The sequence below is a fragment of the Typopeltis vanoorti genome, chromosome 21, assembly GCF_054136105.1.
Source record: "Typopeltis vanoorti isolate ZY-2024b chromosome 21, IOZ_Tvanoo_1.0, whole genome shotgun sequence".
Classification (NCBI taxonomy): domain Eukaryota; kingdom Metazoa; phylum Arthropoda; class Arachnida; order Uropygi; family Thelyphonidae; genus Typopeltis; species Typopeltis vanoorti.
Window position 1 is genome coordinate 38,574,074 of NC_143569.1, and position 15,548 is coordinate 38,589,621.

Consider the following 15,548-nt stretch of genomic DNA (forward strand, 5'->3'; position numbering starts at 1 on the left):
ATGTTAAAAAAATATAAGACTTATTGATAAACTGGCCATAGATTTTTAATTCGTACGTATGTTTGTACAATATTGCCTACTGGTTTCGCTAGTAATTGACTAGCTTTTTCAAGGCTTGCACAGAACAAAAAATTGATAAATGCAAAAAAGGTTTAAGAATACAAAACACGTTATTACCTGTTAGATAGCTAAGGTAACACGTTCGCATGACATGTCTGTATGAATTGAGGGTTTCTACTAAGTATCATGAACACACGTTACATGCAAATGCGTAATATGATTATTTGAATACTGTAGTTCTGTTGAACTGAGAGAATTAATTAGATTTTTCCCAAGTATTGTTCAGTATGGCCCCTTGATTTCTGTTTAGGTTGCTGCCTGTACGTAGCACTACTGCCACTTCTTTGAATAATCAATGTCTGTAATCATCAACTACATAGGGCATAGAGCTGTTATCCTAGTCTATAGTGTGGTTCGAAGTTGAAAAGTGATGTGCTAAACCGGAGGTGATCGTTTTGTTGTGATTTACATCGCCAACATGTTCTTTCTGTCTTATTTCCAGGCTTCTCAAAGTTTGTCCAATGTAGGAAAGACCACATGTGCATGGAATATTATACACACCTGGATATTTATAAAATGGAATACCGTCCTTAGGAGATCTTAGAACCTGTCTGATGCTAGTAGTTGGTTTAAATACAACCCTGATGTTATGGGCTTTTAACAATCTCGCAATTATGGTGGAAATTGAACCCATAAAGGGGATGACTGCTGTTGAAATTTGCTGGGAGACTGTTCTTTCTTGTTGGTTAATTTTGTATAGAAATTTGTTGATGTTTTGAGGATAACCATTTTGCGATAGTGTTATAGCTATTTGGGACAGTTCTGTCTGAACTTCTTCATCGTCGGAGATAAAGTTTCTGGCTCGATTTCTCAACATGTAGATGATGCTCTGTTTATGTGACCTATGATGGTTTGAAGAGTAATGTAGATATCGTCCAGTGTCCATAGGTTTTTTGTAAATGGACAGTTTGAAATTGTTATCTTGTCTTTTAACTAGTATGTCCAAGAAGTGTAGTTGTTCGTTGTTTTCTACTTCTAGAGTAAATTTGATTTTATTGTGGAGTGAGTTGATTCTATTGACAAACATATGTAGGTTTTCCATGTTGTCCTACCATATGATGAAGATATCATCCACATATCTCCACCATATTGAAGGTTTAGGAGTAATGTTCGTGAAGATTTCATTTTCAAATTTCTCCATGAAAAGGTCTGCACATGGTAGTGACAGAGGGCTGCCCATGGCTAGGCCTTCTAATTGTTGGTATATCTTTTTGTTAACTTTGAAGAAATTTGATTGTAGGCAGTGCTTGAACATCTTTGTAATATCAGCAGGAAAGAGATCTTTGATAATGTTCACGACTTCTTCTACTGATACAGTCGTGAATAAGGATACTATGTCTAGACTAGCCATTATGTCTGTTTGTGTAATCTTCACGTTTTTAAGTTTGTCAACAAATTATTGAGAATTTTTTATGTAGGACTCTGTTTGTCTGATTTTTCCCTTAAGTAAGTTAGCCAGGTGCTTAGCCAATAGGTAAGTAGGGAGGACCTGCCATCTACAATCAGACGAAGTGGCACTTCTGCCTTATGCACTTTAGGCGCTCCATACAGTCTAGGAGTAATGGGATGTGAGGATTTAAGCTTCCTTTTTAGTTCTTCAGGCCAAGTATTCATGTTACGGATCAGGAAGTTTGTCTCATTATGGTTCTTCATGGTAGGATCTTTGTTGAGGATTTTGTAAGTGGAACTGTCTGATAGTAAGTCATTTATCTTCTTGAAATAGTCTTTTGAGTTTAGGATGACAGTGGCATTTCCCTTGTCCGCTTTAGTTATTATTATTTCTTTGTTCTTCCTCAAGTTCCGAATAGCTTTCCTATCATATGGAGTGGTATTAAGTTTTGGTTGTTTTGCTGTTGCTAGGATAATCATGATTTGGAATCTAATATCGTTGGCTACAGCTTGTGGTAGCGGGTAGACTTTTTTCAATTTCACACATAAAGTCCATTTTAGGAATGTAATTTGGAGTGATTGAAAAGTTAAAACCTTTCTTTAGGATATCTGATTCGTGTTTGCAGTGATTTAACATGTTGAAAATCACTTTGTTATCTGGGAGGCCTTTGTGTGTCTGGTATTTTTTCTTGTAAAGTTCTTCAAATTTTCTAATTTGTTTGACTTTATTTAACTGGAAAGTTTTTTCGTAGTTTTGTTCTATCATGTGGTCTATATTATTCCAGGTCGTGTAATCTAGACTATAAGAAATGTCATCAAAACAAAAATAATGAAAAAAATAGAAGTTGCTTTACAAGAGAACAAATGACAAGGTTTACTTCTCGCAGTTCAACAGAACTACAGTACGTGAATAATCATATTACGCATTTGCATGTAACGCGTGTTCATGATACTTAGTAGAAAGCCACAATTCATACAGACATGTCACACGGGGTGCTTAAGGGTCAAAGCTGTATAACTGAGAGGAGACCTCCACATAGCCTTTAAAGGAATGCGGAGAACCGACCAGGGCTTCTGACCTAATGTCCAATCCTCACCTTCTCGTGGTGCACCCTGTTGGGTATCTACTTTGATACTGAACGAACGAGGATGGGCTGGCAATTTGGGATTTAGCCGACCAAATTGTATTCTTATTGGTTAAACCAAAATAAAAAATGATGGTACAACATGACAAAATTTCATGCCGGCTGGGGCGTCGCCCGGTTAAACAAGGCCCCCGTTGTTTTCGCCAGGGAACCAGGGCGAACAGCGAAAAGTCAGCTACTGGAACAAATCTGAAAACAAACCCCAACTCAACATCACCAGAGTTAAAGATCGGTACTATCAACGTAAGAAGCCTGAATGGCAAAGAAATGGAGCTAGCTGAGGAATTAGATAAGTACCAGATCGACATAATAGGGGTGACTGAAACAAAAAAGACCAAAACTGGTGAGATCTTTCTGAGCAATAAATACAAAATGTTATATTCAGGCAATGACAATCAAGGAAAAGAAGGAGTAGCCATAGTATTCAACACAAAATACGAGGCTAATCTTCTTGAATGGCAGTCAGTCTCAAGTAGAGTAATGTGGGCAAATATGAGAATGGGGAACTGGACAATGAGACTTATTTGTGCCTATGGTCCCACAGAAGGTTCTACTAAGGTAGAAGTGGAGGAATTTTTTGAGGCTTTAGAAAAAGCAACTGACACAATGAAAAAGAAAAAGTTGGTCCTTGTTGGGGATCTAAATAGTAGAGTAGGAAATGATTGTGAGACATACAAAAATATTTTGGGAAAATTTGGAGAAAAGAGCAAAGCTAATAATAATGGCAAATATCTGTTGGATTTCTGCTCAGGACATGGACTGGTTATTACTAACACCATGTTCCAACATAAAAATGTGCACAAATTCACATGGAGAGAAGAGGCTAGGAATAAGAAAAGTCTCATTGACTATGTTATTGTTGATAGTGATGTTTTCTCCCTGGTGCAGGACACCAGAGTGTACAGAGGATTTGAAATTGGAAGTGATCACTATTTAGTCTTGAGCAGGATAAAATTGAATTTCATATTGAAAAGAATAACATGTAAGAAAGTTTTAAAGCGAATAAAAGTTGAGCAGCTCTCAGATGTGAACTGTAGACTAAAATACAGAAACATTATTGAAAAGAAAATGAAAGAGTTTGAGAACAGGAATCAAACCTTGGAGATTCAGTGGCAAACTCTGAAGGAAACATTGATTGATTCTGCCAGAGAGGCCTGTGGTGAGGTTGTGTGCAAGGATAAAAAAATCAGAACTCCCTGGTGGACACAGGAAGTTAAAGAGGCAGTGAAGGAAAAGAAGAAAGCATATCAAAAGTTCCTGGCAAATAAGTCAGCTTTTACTCTTACAGAATACAGAGACAAATGTAAGAAAGCTAAACGGCGTGTAAAACTAGCTAAACAAAAGTCATGGGAGGACTTTGGCAAGAATATAGAAAATAAATATCAAGAAGGTGGCAAAATATTCTGGAGGTTGTTGAAGAAGCTTAGGAATGGAGGAAAGAGTGCTGTAAAAGGAATTAGAGATGATAAAGGTGAAATGAAAACAGGAGAAAAAGATATCCTTGAAGTATGGAGTAATTACTTTGAAAAACTGCTAAATGAAACAAGCAGTGATGACAGCACAGTGATAAAAAACACTGACCAGGCATGCAGTCAGGAATATATATCCATACTTGAAGTAGAAAAAGCCATCAAAGGTTTGAAATGTGGAAAGGCAGCAGGAGTAGATGATATTCGACCAGAAATGCTGAAGTATGGTGGTATAAGAGTCTTACAGTGGCTGCACTGCATAGTTCAGAAAGCCTGGACAGAGGGACGAATTCCCGATGATTGGAGTAGAGCTCTCATAGTACCCATATATAAAAAGGGAAATAAAACTGAATGTGAGAATTACAGAGGTATTACCCTACTGAGTGTTCCTGGCAAGATCTATGCAAGTATACTTGAGAAATGGTTGAGAAGAATTGTGGAAGAAAAGCTTGGTGAAGAACAAGCTGGATTCAGGCCAAATAGAGGCTGTCAGGATCATATCTTCACTTTACGACAAATAGTCGAGAAAGCATGGGAATATAACAAAGATCTGTATTTAAGTTTTGTCGATTTGGAAAAGGCATATGACAAGGTGCCAAGAGAGAAGCTATTCAATACGCTGCAGTTATATGGTGTCAATGGGGCATTATATCAAGCAATACTTAGTCTTTATTTGAGTTGTGAGTCAGCAGTTAGAATTGAAGGAAGTACAGGAAGATGGTTTAATGGTAAATCTGGTGTGAGACAAGGATGTACATTATCCCCTCTGTTATTCATTATCTATATGGATCACATTATGAAGGAATGTGATATTAAACCTGATATCAAAATTGGAGATGTTAATGTCAGCTCTTTGCTTTATGCGGATGATGTTATACTTCTAAATAAATCCGCTACAAGTCTGCAAGATTCTCTGACTAAATTGAATAGCTGTTGTAATAGATATGGTATGAAGGTCAGCAATAAAAAGACAAAGACAATGAAAATAGGCAGAATCATTGAAAATGTGAACTGTGTTGTGAATGGAGAACCTGTGGAACAAGTAAAACATTTCAGCTACTTAGGCACAATTTTTACTGAAGATGGTAAACTAAATATAGAAATAGACAACAGAATCAGCAAAGCTGGTATCGTGGGAAGTCAATTGAATAAATTCATATGGAATAAGAAAGAAATTAGTCAGAACACTAAATTAGCTGTATACAAGACTGTGTTCAAACCAATTTTAACTTATGGATCTGAGAGCTGGGTCAGAAGTAAAACACTTGACCAAAGACTAGAGACCGCAGATATGAGAGTTCTGAGAAAGATTAGAGGCGTGAACAGATGGCATCAATGGCAATATCATATTAAAAATGAGGATATTAGGAAAGAACTTGACATTGTCAGCATCCAGGAATGCGTTAGCAGAGCTAATCTCAGATGGTATGGTCACTTAAATAGAATGGGAGAGGAAAGATTAGCAAAACAAGTGTTCTCTGCCAGGTTGGCAGGAAAACGACCCAGAGGAAGACCAAGATATAGGTGGATTGATACGGTACAAAGTGCCTTAGACGCTAGAAATATAAGATCTGATAATATTGGAGTCTTGTCAAGTAACAGACTGATTTGGAGGAAAATTGTAGATAGGAAGTTAGTAATGATGTAATTTTTTCATGTAGTACTGTCATATCCTGTACACCCCTTGAGGGTACATGGCAGGAATTTGATGATGATGATGATGATGTCACACGAACATGTTACCTTAGCTACTTAACAGGTACTAACGTGTTTTGTATTCTTAAACCTTTTTTGCATTTATCAATTTTTTGTACTGTGCAAGCCTTGAAAAAGCTAGTCAGTTACTAGCGAAACTGGTAGGCAATATTGTAAGAACATACGTACAAATTAAAAATCTACGGTCAGTTTATCAATAAGTCTTATATTTTTTAAATGACTTAAATCCAAGAACTAAACTCCAAACTGTATTACACAGATGTAATGTAACACAGCTACAGGGAGGATTTCAGTGATTCGGGGGGGGGGATTACTTTCCCCCTCAAATGATTTAATAGAAAAAGTCAACATAGAGGACAAAGCATTGAACACATAACTATGTCTTCAATTTCGTGATAGATCCTTTTAAGCACTAAGAATTTATAAAAGAACCAGTCAAGTCTAACTCCAAAAACAGACAGGAACTACCTACCAGAACTTGATAAAGTAAACAAAAATAATGAAAAAAATAGAAGTTGCTTTACAAGAGAACAAATGACAAGGTTTACTTCTAAAGATAATATCTCACTCAAGGTTTTAATTATGCAGTAACAACAAGAAATGCTGATTATTGAGATTAGGACGGTGATAAAATGGAACATCAAAGAATTATCCAGTGAAGTGACCAACAATGTTTCATCTGGAAGGCCAATATCACCAAACTTGCAAAAGTATCTAAGTAGCAATCTTATTGTAAAAGAATGAACATCAGGTTTCTGTAAGGACACAAAAGCTAGCAAAGCACTTATCACCATATGAGTGAATACTTAACAGAGGTCATCCTATCACTTCTCACCAGGGTTATAAAAAATAAAAATTATTGAAACAATTTTGCTGCAAGACACTGCTGAAAATTTCAGACTGTAACAGCATTAGGACATTTGTTTGCATATGTCATGCTCTTACCTATTTCTGCAATGTGCACCTTTATAATCATATATTGACTGCTCTAACTTTGAGAACTGGAGGCAAAACACTGGTAAGAAAGTGTTTTTTTCCCTCTTACTTTTGTGTTGGAATAAACCATTAAAGCAATATATATGATCACTACATAAGTATACTTACATAAAAATTATAAATAATAATAATGAAAAATCCTCACTTTCACTACAAGAAGCTGATGATTCGGAATTTGCTTTCTTCCTTTTCAAATTCTCTTCCATATCAGTGTCATTTTCATCAGAACTAAATGGGGAAAGGGGGAGAAAATACTGTAAAATAACCAATCTGATAAGCAAGAAATGTGGTAGTACTTAGAGAATGCAGAATTTGTCTAATACAATGCATTTAAGTAATGAAATATTTTTAAAAAATTATTAGTACATTTAATATAAAGTTAACTCTGATTAGAGAACACAGTAGGAACCACAGCACTAGTTTATTATAATGGACAGTTTGCTAGAGTAAGTTTTCTTTAGAAGAGAAGAATTTTTATGATGCTTCAGTCAGGACTTTTTGGTAGTTTGTTTATGAGACAAATTATGTAGACACCACAAGTTTATTGTGGTGTCTACAATAGTAAGAGTTGATTACATATTAAAAAGATGAAATAATTAAGTAAAGCCTAAAATAGAATTTAAAAATTTTATAAAAATAATCTTACGTCTTATTTTTCTAAGGAAAAATGCGATATTTAATAAAGTTATTAAATTAATAAGTTTAGCATTTCATGATTTTCAAAATCATAAACATAAATCTTGATTCTGAAGTATATTTGAATTGCGTGTTCTTATATATACTAATAAATGAATAAACTTAAAGAAAAGCTTGTGGGCTAATTTATTAAATGAAGAAAATTATAATAAATTTATGATACCCTCTGATCAAAGCAACAAGTTAAACTTTGCATATCATGGCGATTTCCAAGTCTTAGCTTTATGAAGATGTTCCTGATATCAAGGTTGCTCTAAATGTAATGTCTCCATTGTAGTTTCCTCACTCAAAAGAGATGTAAGTAAAATAAAAAGGATGGTATGAAATCTCTACTTTATTCTCCAGATAATCATCTCCTTTCAATATTTTTTCTTCAGCCATGGATCAAGCTTTTCAGACCTGTAGTAGTAACTACCAGAATCCTGATGGTGCCAAGCACAGGATGCAGATAGGATGTTCCACAGCTTTGTTCACTACAACTAGAAGTTGTAGACCAGCCTTACTAGGTTTCTAATTATTTCCTCAATACTGAAGGCACATCTCAAGAGTATCCATTTTGAAAATGACAAATAGGTCAAAGTAGTGGTAAGAAAATGGTTGACAACCTGAAGAGTTTCATGTTCCACAACTTTGTTCACTACAACATCCATCGTAGAAATGGCATTAGAAGTTGTAGACCAGCCTTACTAGGTTTCTAATTATTTCCTCAATACCGAAGGCACGTCTCAAGAGTATCCATTTTGAAAATGACAAATAGGTCAAAGTAGTGGTAAGAAAATGGTTGACAACCTGAAGAGTTTCAACTTTGCCAGCTTTAAAAAATGTTACACAGTGGAGAAAATATATTGAAAACAGGACAATTTATGTTGGAAAATATTCTATGAACATAAAATAGAGAATTAAGACTATCATTTGCTTTTCTATTTTACTGACAATCTCTCTTTTTTGGTGGGAATCAGAATGGACGTATCAAATAGGGAAAAGGATAGAGGTTATTGCTTATCATGGAAGATTTACAGACAATGAAGTACTGAATTCTGGAATGACTTTTAATGGGATTATATTGATCAAGTGCATATAATAAACAACTATGTTATACCAACTACGGCTGTTGGCATCTTCAGGGTACATAACTGATGTAAGGCACTAAAAAGTAAAAAACTGTTACAAACTATAATCAACCGATTCCAATTATATTCCGATTTCATTTCTCAAGAACGAACCATACCATAGAGTGGGAAAGAAGCACAATTCTTTACATAGAGGAGGACTTCCACTCCCGAATTTTTAAAGAGGCCACAACAGTTACCTGCTGTATACAAAACCTTAACAGGAACCAAGGACTAATCTTACCCGTGATCTGGAAGACCCTTATTAGATCTCTTAACTCGCCAGAACTTACAGTGCCAACTATAGAACATTCCTAAATAATAACAAGTGAGATCATGCACGCTCTATGCATGTATTGCACACGCTCTGTTCTTTGTTTAATATAATTGGAATTGGATGATTATAGTTTGTAACAGTTTTTTACTTTTTAGTGCCTTACATCAGTTATGTACCCTGAAGATGCCAACAGCCTTAGTTGGTGAAACTAGTTGGTACAACATAGTTGTTTATTATATGCACTTGATCAATATAATCCCATTAAAAGTCATTCCAGAGCTTTTTGGTCAAGAAAATTAAACGTTTTTTAACATACTGAATTCTATTCAGGGCTGGAATCATTAATAAACATATCATAAATCATTATAGTTAATAAGTGTGGTGTCTAATACAACAGCTGAAGGGTGGAGAAAGTAGCAACAATATTACTGGCCTATCACAGAGATCAAAATGAGGAGATGGACAATCAGACTTATTTGTGTATGTGGTTCCACAGAAGGTTCTACTAAGGATAAAAGTAGAGAAATTTTTCCCAAGTCATTATTGAAGGCAGCTAGCCTAAAGAAAAGGTTGGTCCTTGCTGGAGATCTAAATAGAAAAGCAGAAAATGTATCTCTCTCTCTCTATATATATATATTTTTTTTTTTTAAAGAATAAATTTTAAATGACTTTAAACCAAGATAAAATATTAAATTTTAATGATACAACTAGTTTCAGCCTTTTACAGCCTTCTTCAGGTATCCACTAAAGGTAGAACACAGTAATAAAAAATTGAAGTTACAAAAAACTGAGAATTACAGACAAAAAATGCAATACATGACTGACACAAAAACGTTGCATTTTTCAAGTCGTTCTATCTAACGTGCTATTGTTTGTTGCATGCGTGCTTGCAGGGGCTCGTGAGCGCCAGTACTGAACAACTGCAGTATGGCTATCAGGGATGTTATAACTCAAATTGCTGTTCAAATGTTCAGGATTAAGGAGGATTTCTCTGGACTCCATGATTTTCCTTTCAAACTCATCACTACAGCAAAAAATGTTTTCTCTGGACTCCATGATTTTCCTTTCAAACTCATCACTACAGCGAAAAATGTTTTCGGATTTATTCCAGCAAACTGAATGACTGTAGATCATCATGAGGGTTATTAGAGAAAAGAACAGGACTGGATAGCGCAGAGGCATGTGATCTTTTATAGGAGGTCTCTCTTATGCTCCTCAATATGCAGTTCAACAGATTTGTTAGTCTGTCCAAAATAAGGAATATTATTTTGGCTGTTGGCATCTTCAGGGTACATGACTGATGTAAGGCACTAAAAAGTAAAAAAATGTTACAAACTATAATCAACTGATTCCAATTATATTAAACAAAGAACAGAGCGCGTGCATGATCTCGCTTATTATTATTATTTCCAGGTGTTTGCAAGTTATGGTGCAACTGTAATATTCCTTATTTTGGACAGACTAACAAATCTGTTGAACTGCGTATTGAGGAGCATAAGAGACATCTCCTATAAAAGATCACATGCCTCTGCGCTATCCAGTCATGTTCTTTTCTCTAATAACCCTCATGATGATCTACAGAGTCATTCAGTTTACTGGGATTTCGAAAACATTTTTCGCTGTAGTGATGAGTTTGAAAGGAAAATCGTAGAGTCCAGAAAAATCCTACTTAATCCTGAACATTTGAACAGCAATTTGAGTTATAACATCCCTGATAGCCATACTGCAGTTGTTCAATACTGGCGCTCACGAGAACCTGCAAGCACATATGCAACAAACAATAGCACGTTAGATAGAACGCCTTGAAAAATACAACGTTTTTGTGTCAATCATGTATTGCATTTTTTGCCTGTAATTCTCAGTCTTTTGTAACTTCAATTTTTTATTACTGTGTTCTACCTTTAGTGGATACCTGAAGAAGCCTGTAAAAGGCTGAAACTAGTTGTATCATTAAAATTTAATATTTTATCTCGGTTTAAAGTTATTTAAAATTTATTCTTTAAAATGTATCATTACAACCGAGTAGAAGATCAAGAATACACACACACACACACACACAGGGTGGTTCAAAATTCCACGTACAAACTCTGAGGGGAGTAGAGAACATCCAAATCAACCATTTGGATGTCATGATTTCCAATTCACATAGGAAAGCATGACCGGAAACGCCACCGGAAGGTACTAACAGGGACACAAAGATACAGAAATAACACAAGGCAGTAAGTAGTGTAAAAAACTTTATTAGGGGTAACTGAACAGTTCAATAGTAGTTGGATACATAATATGGTTTCACATCAGGTGCTCAAAGTTACTACCATTATGATGCATGCCAGACACCGACGACACATTGATTGCCGCACATTTTCGAAAATACCTGGAGTTTCCCGGATATTAGCAGCAGCGATGGCGATTCTTGCCATGAGGTGCATGTCAGAGGTAACAGGCGTTTCGTACACTATGGCTTTAAGTGTCTCCTACAGAAAGAAATCAATGCTCGATAAATCAGGTGAGCATGACGGCCATGCGACGGATCCACCATGCCCAATAAATCGAGCCCCAAAGGACCTGTCCAAATACTGATGCACAGAAATGCCAAAATGGGCTGGAGTCCCATCGTGTTGGAACCAACATCTGCCGACGCACAGTCATTGGAACATTGTTCAGTAAATCTGGCAGAACCTCTTCCAGAAAGGTCCAATACTTCTGGGAGTCCAGTCGGGGTGGTAACATGCATGGGCCGACTAAACAGTCAGCAACGATACCTGCCCATACATTAATGGTGAAGCGCTGTTGTGCAGCATGTGTTTGGACAGTGTTTGGGTTCTCATGGGCCCACACATGAGCATTGTGGTGATTGAAGACCCTTCACAGGTAAATGAAGATTCATCTGTGAACAAAACAGAAGTTGGAAAATTCAGGTCTACAGCACTTTTCTGCAGAAACTACTGGCAAATTCCACACGTTGAGGATAATCTTCGGCCATCAGTAACTGGACCCGTTGCAGATGAAATGGATGCAAGGACTCAGAGTGCAAAACACACAATACACTGGATCAAGATACTCCTATAGCAGAGGCAATGGCACGTGTGATTGTCTCTGGATTATTGTCCATCACATGCAACACCTCCTCTTTCATAGCGGGATTTCGCATCGATCATGGCTGCCCACTATCATGCCTGTGATCCCAGAATGATCCAGTCACACAAATTCTGATGCAAATACGCAAACATTTGGTGATGCGGTACATGTCTGTTTGGGTACCTTTCACGATACATTCGTACAGCGGCTCGTCCATTACCGTCAGCTAACCCGTAAACAAGGTGCATGTCTGCCATCTCAGCGTTTGTAAAACGATGCATGTTCTTCGTATGACATTGAAAGCTTGAATAAGGAAGCCCCAATTACTCACCTGGAGCACTGGCGAACAGCGCCATCTATCACTTTCGGGTGGCGTTTCCAGTCATGCTTTCCTATGTGAATATGGTTGATTTTGATGTTCTCTACCCCCCCCCCTCCAAAGATTGTATGTGGAATTTTGAACCACCCTGTATATATGTGTGTGTATGTATATATATATATATATATATATATATATATATATATATATTAGGGTTACCAAGTAATTTTATAAACTTGGTTATTTTACTCCTAACCCCAAGCAAGCAAACAGTTAAGTTTGCACCTGAATGCCTGAAATATATATACATATACACACACACACACGAGGTGTATTAAAAAAAAAAGACCAAACTTCTTAAATAGCACGCCAACTAGCACAGAGAACATGCTGTGGCTACTGAGCACACCTAGCGGCAGGTTTTGACAACAAATTGCCATTTGGCCAGTTCTACTATGAGCATTAGCGGTCACGTTACATCTGCTGAAGTGAGCACATGCACAAGCTATTCATCAGATTAGTGACAAAGTGACAATGAAAGAGCTTGAAGAACAATGTGTGTGAAATTTTGCTGCAAACTTGATAAAAATTTTATAGAAATTTCAATTGCTTAACCAATCAATAGGGAAAGGGTTGTTTGTTGGTTGTGTTTTTTTGACTGGAAAGGCATTGCCCGTTATGAATTTGTACCACATGTCAGATGGTAAACAAAGAGTTGTACCAGCAAGTTTTAGCGTGTTTGAGGGATGCTGTGTGCAGGAAGAGGCCTGAATTGTGGGAAAACCAGACTTGGATGTTGCACCACGACAATGTGTCGCTCCTAATCCGCAGTTATATGGCAAAATATCAGACATCCATTGTGCCCCATCCACCCTATTCTCTGGACTTGGCCCCAACAGACTTTTTCCTATTTCGCAAACTTAAAACCACTTTGAAAGGACGTCGTTTCCGAACCATAAAGGAGATTCAGGAAAATGCGATAAGAGATGAATGCCATCACAGAACAATGGAAGAAACATTGGGAACATGTATTGCCAGTAGCAGGACTACTTTGAAGTGGACAGTGCTTAAAATGTTGTAAAATGAGCAATAAAATCTTTATAGCACAAGTTTGGTCTTTTTTTTGAACATGCCTTGTATATATGTGTGTGCGTGTGTACAGGTAGTCCTCAACTTACGACGATTAGCACTTACAACAGCCAAAAATTATTATTAAAAATTCTCTAATTTAACTTTGCTGCATCACCATTAGTCGACAAACAAGGCCTATCACCAAAACGCAATAGCCGCTGCTATTATTCACCCACTTCTAACTTATCACAGCCTTTGGCACATTAGTTGCTAATCAGCAGTTGAAGTGTTCATTTCTCTCGTTGTAATTTCATGTCCCTATCTTGTCCAGTAAGAGAAGTAATACTACTGATGAAAATTCCAACATAAAAAAGGTGAGGAAAGCTCTAAGTTTAGATATTAAAATGAAGGTCATTAAAGCATATGACAAAGGAAAAAAAGTCGATGAAATAGCATGAGAAGAAAAACTATCGCATTCAACTGTTTCAACAATTATAAAAGATAAATCAAGAATAATGGAGGCAGCTAAAGGGGCAGTTAATATGAAATGCACAATTTTAATGAAAAAAAGAGAAGGGCCAATTCATGAAATGGGGAAACTTTTAATGATATGGATAGATGATCAAATCAACAAGAATATTCCTCTGTTTGATTCAAACAAAAGCACGCAGCCTGTTTACATAACATACGAATATCGGGAGAAGTTTCTAGTTCTGATTTTAAAACTCCCGAAATTTTCAAGAAAAATCTGAAAGGGATGATAAAAGATGAAGGCTAATTGCTGGAGCAGATTTTTAACATAGATGAAACTGGACTGTTCTGGAAAAGAATACCAGAAAGAACTTACATTCACAGAGAAGCTATATCGGCGCCTGGTTTTAAGGCATTTAAAGATAGGATTATGCTTTTTCGAGGAAATGCTGCTGGTTTTAAATTAAAACCATTTCTTGTTTACCATTCACAAAACCCCAGAGCTTTGAAAAACATTGACAAGAATAAGTTGCTGGTTTACTACAGAAGTAATCCTAAGGCAACTGTTTTATTCAAAGACTGGTTTTTAAATTGTTTTATTCCAGAAGTACATGCCTAGTGTCTTGAAAAAACACTCCTTTTAAAATTCTATTGCTGCTTGACAATGCTCCAGGACATCCTCTTCACATTGACTATTTGAATGAAAATATAAATGTGATGTATCTACGGCCCAATACAACAGCTGTGATTCAACCTATGGATCAAGGTATGATTGCTAAATTCAAGACATATTATCTGAAAACTACATTTTCTCAAGCAATAACAGCAATGGACAACGATGCTATAACATTATGCAATTTTTGGAAAAATTACGATATTAACCAATGTATCCAGAACATTGGAACCTCATGGAAAGAAGTATCGGAACAATGTATGCGAGGAATTTGGAAGAAGTTACTACCGTAGGAGACACTCAAAGAGTACAATGAGCATAGTATGTTAAAACAAATTGAAGAAATCGTTGAAATTCCAAGAAAACTGGATCTAGAAATCAATATTATCAATATAAAAGAATTAGCAGATCACGAAGAAGGTTAACTGACTGATCAAGACTTGATTTTCCAAAATGAAAGAGTTGTAGAAGAAGAAAGGAATAATGACAAAAAATGAAGAAGAGAAATCATTAAAAAAATTTACTATAATAGGATTAGCTGAAGTATTTTCTAAACTAAATCAAGGACTTTAGCTACTTGAAAATATGGATCAAGATACTGATCGCTTCGCCAAAGTCAAAAAGCAAATACAAGAAGCAGTCAGATGCTATCGTGAAATATATGAAGAAAAACCCCAACAGACAACGTTAACCAATTTTCTGATTAAAAAAACTACTCCTGATCATGAGAAATAACCATATCATCCAAATGAGTGACAGTTACTCACCAGTTTAATTAATCATCATCATCATCATCAAATTCCTGCCATGTACCCTCAAGGGGTATGACAGTATGTACCCTCAAGGGGTATGACAGGATATGACAGTACTATATGAAAAAATTACATCATTACTAACTTCCTATCTACAATTTTCCTCCAAATCAGTCTGTTACTTGTCAAGACTCCAACATTATCAGATCTTATATTTCTATCGTCTAAGGCACTTTGTACCGTATCAATCCACCTATATCTTGGTCT

The 15,548-nt window shown here is 36.2% G+C and overlaps 1 protein-coding gene across 1 annotated transcript in view; it reads right to left on the reverse strand.

Moving 5' to 3' along the window:
- LOC150094751 (uncharacterized) overlaps positions 1-15,548 on the reverse strand; it is a 127,695-nt gene that overhangs the window by 73,888 nt on the left and 38,259 nt on the right. Inside the window, exon 4 of the mRNA XM_090411019.1 lies at positions 6,981-7,063. Coding sequence (XP_090267145.1) covers positions 6,981-7,063 — 83 coding nt within the window. The remainder of the gene's footprint in view (positions 1-6,980; positions 7,064-15,548) is intronic.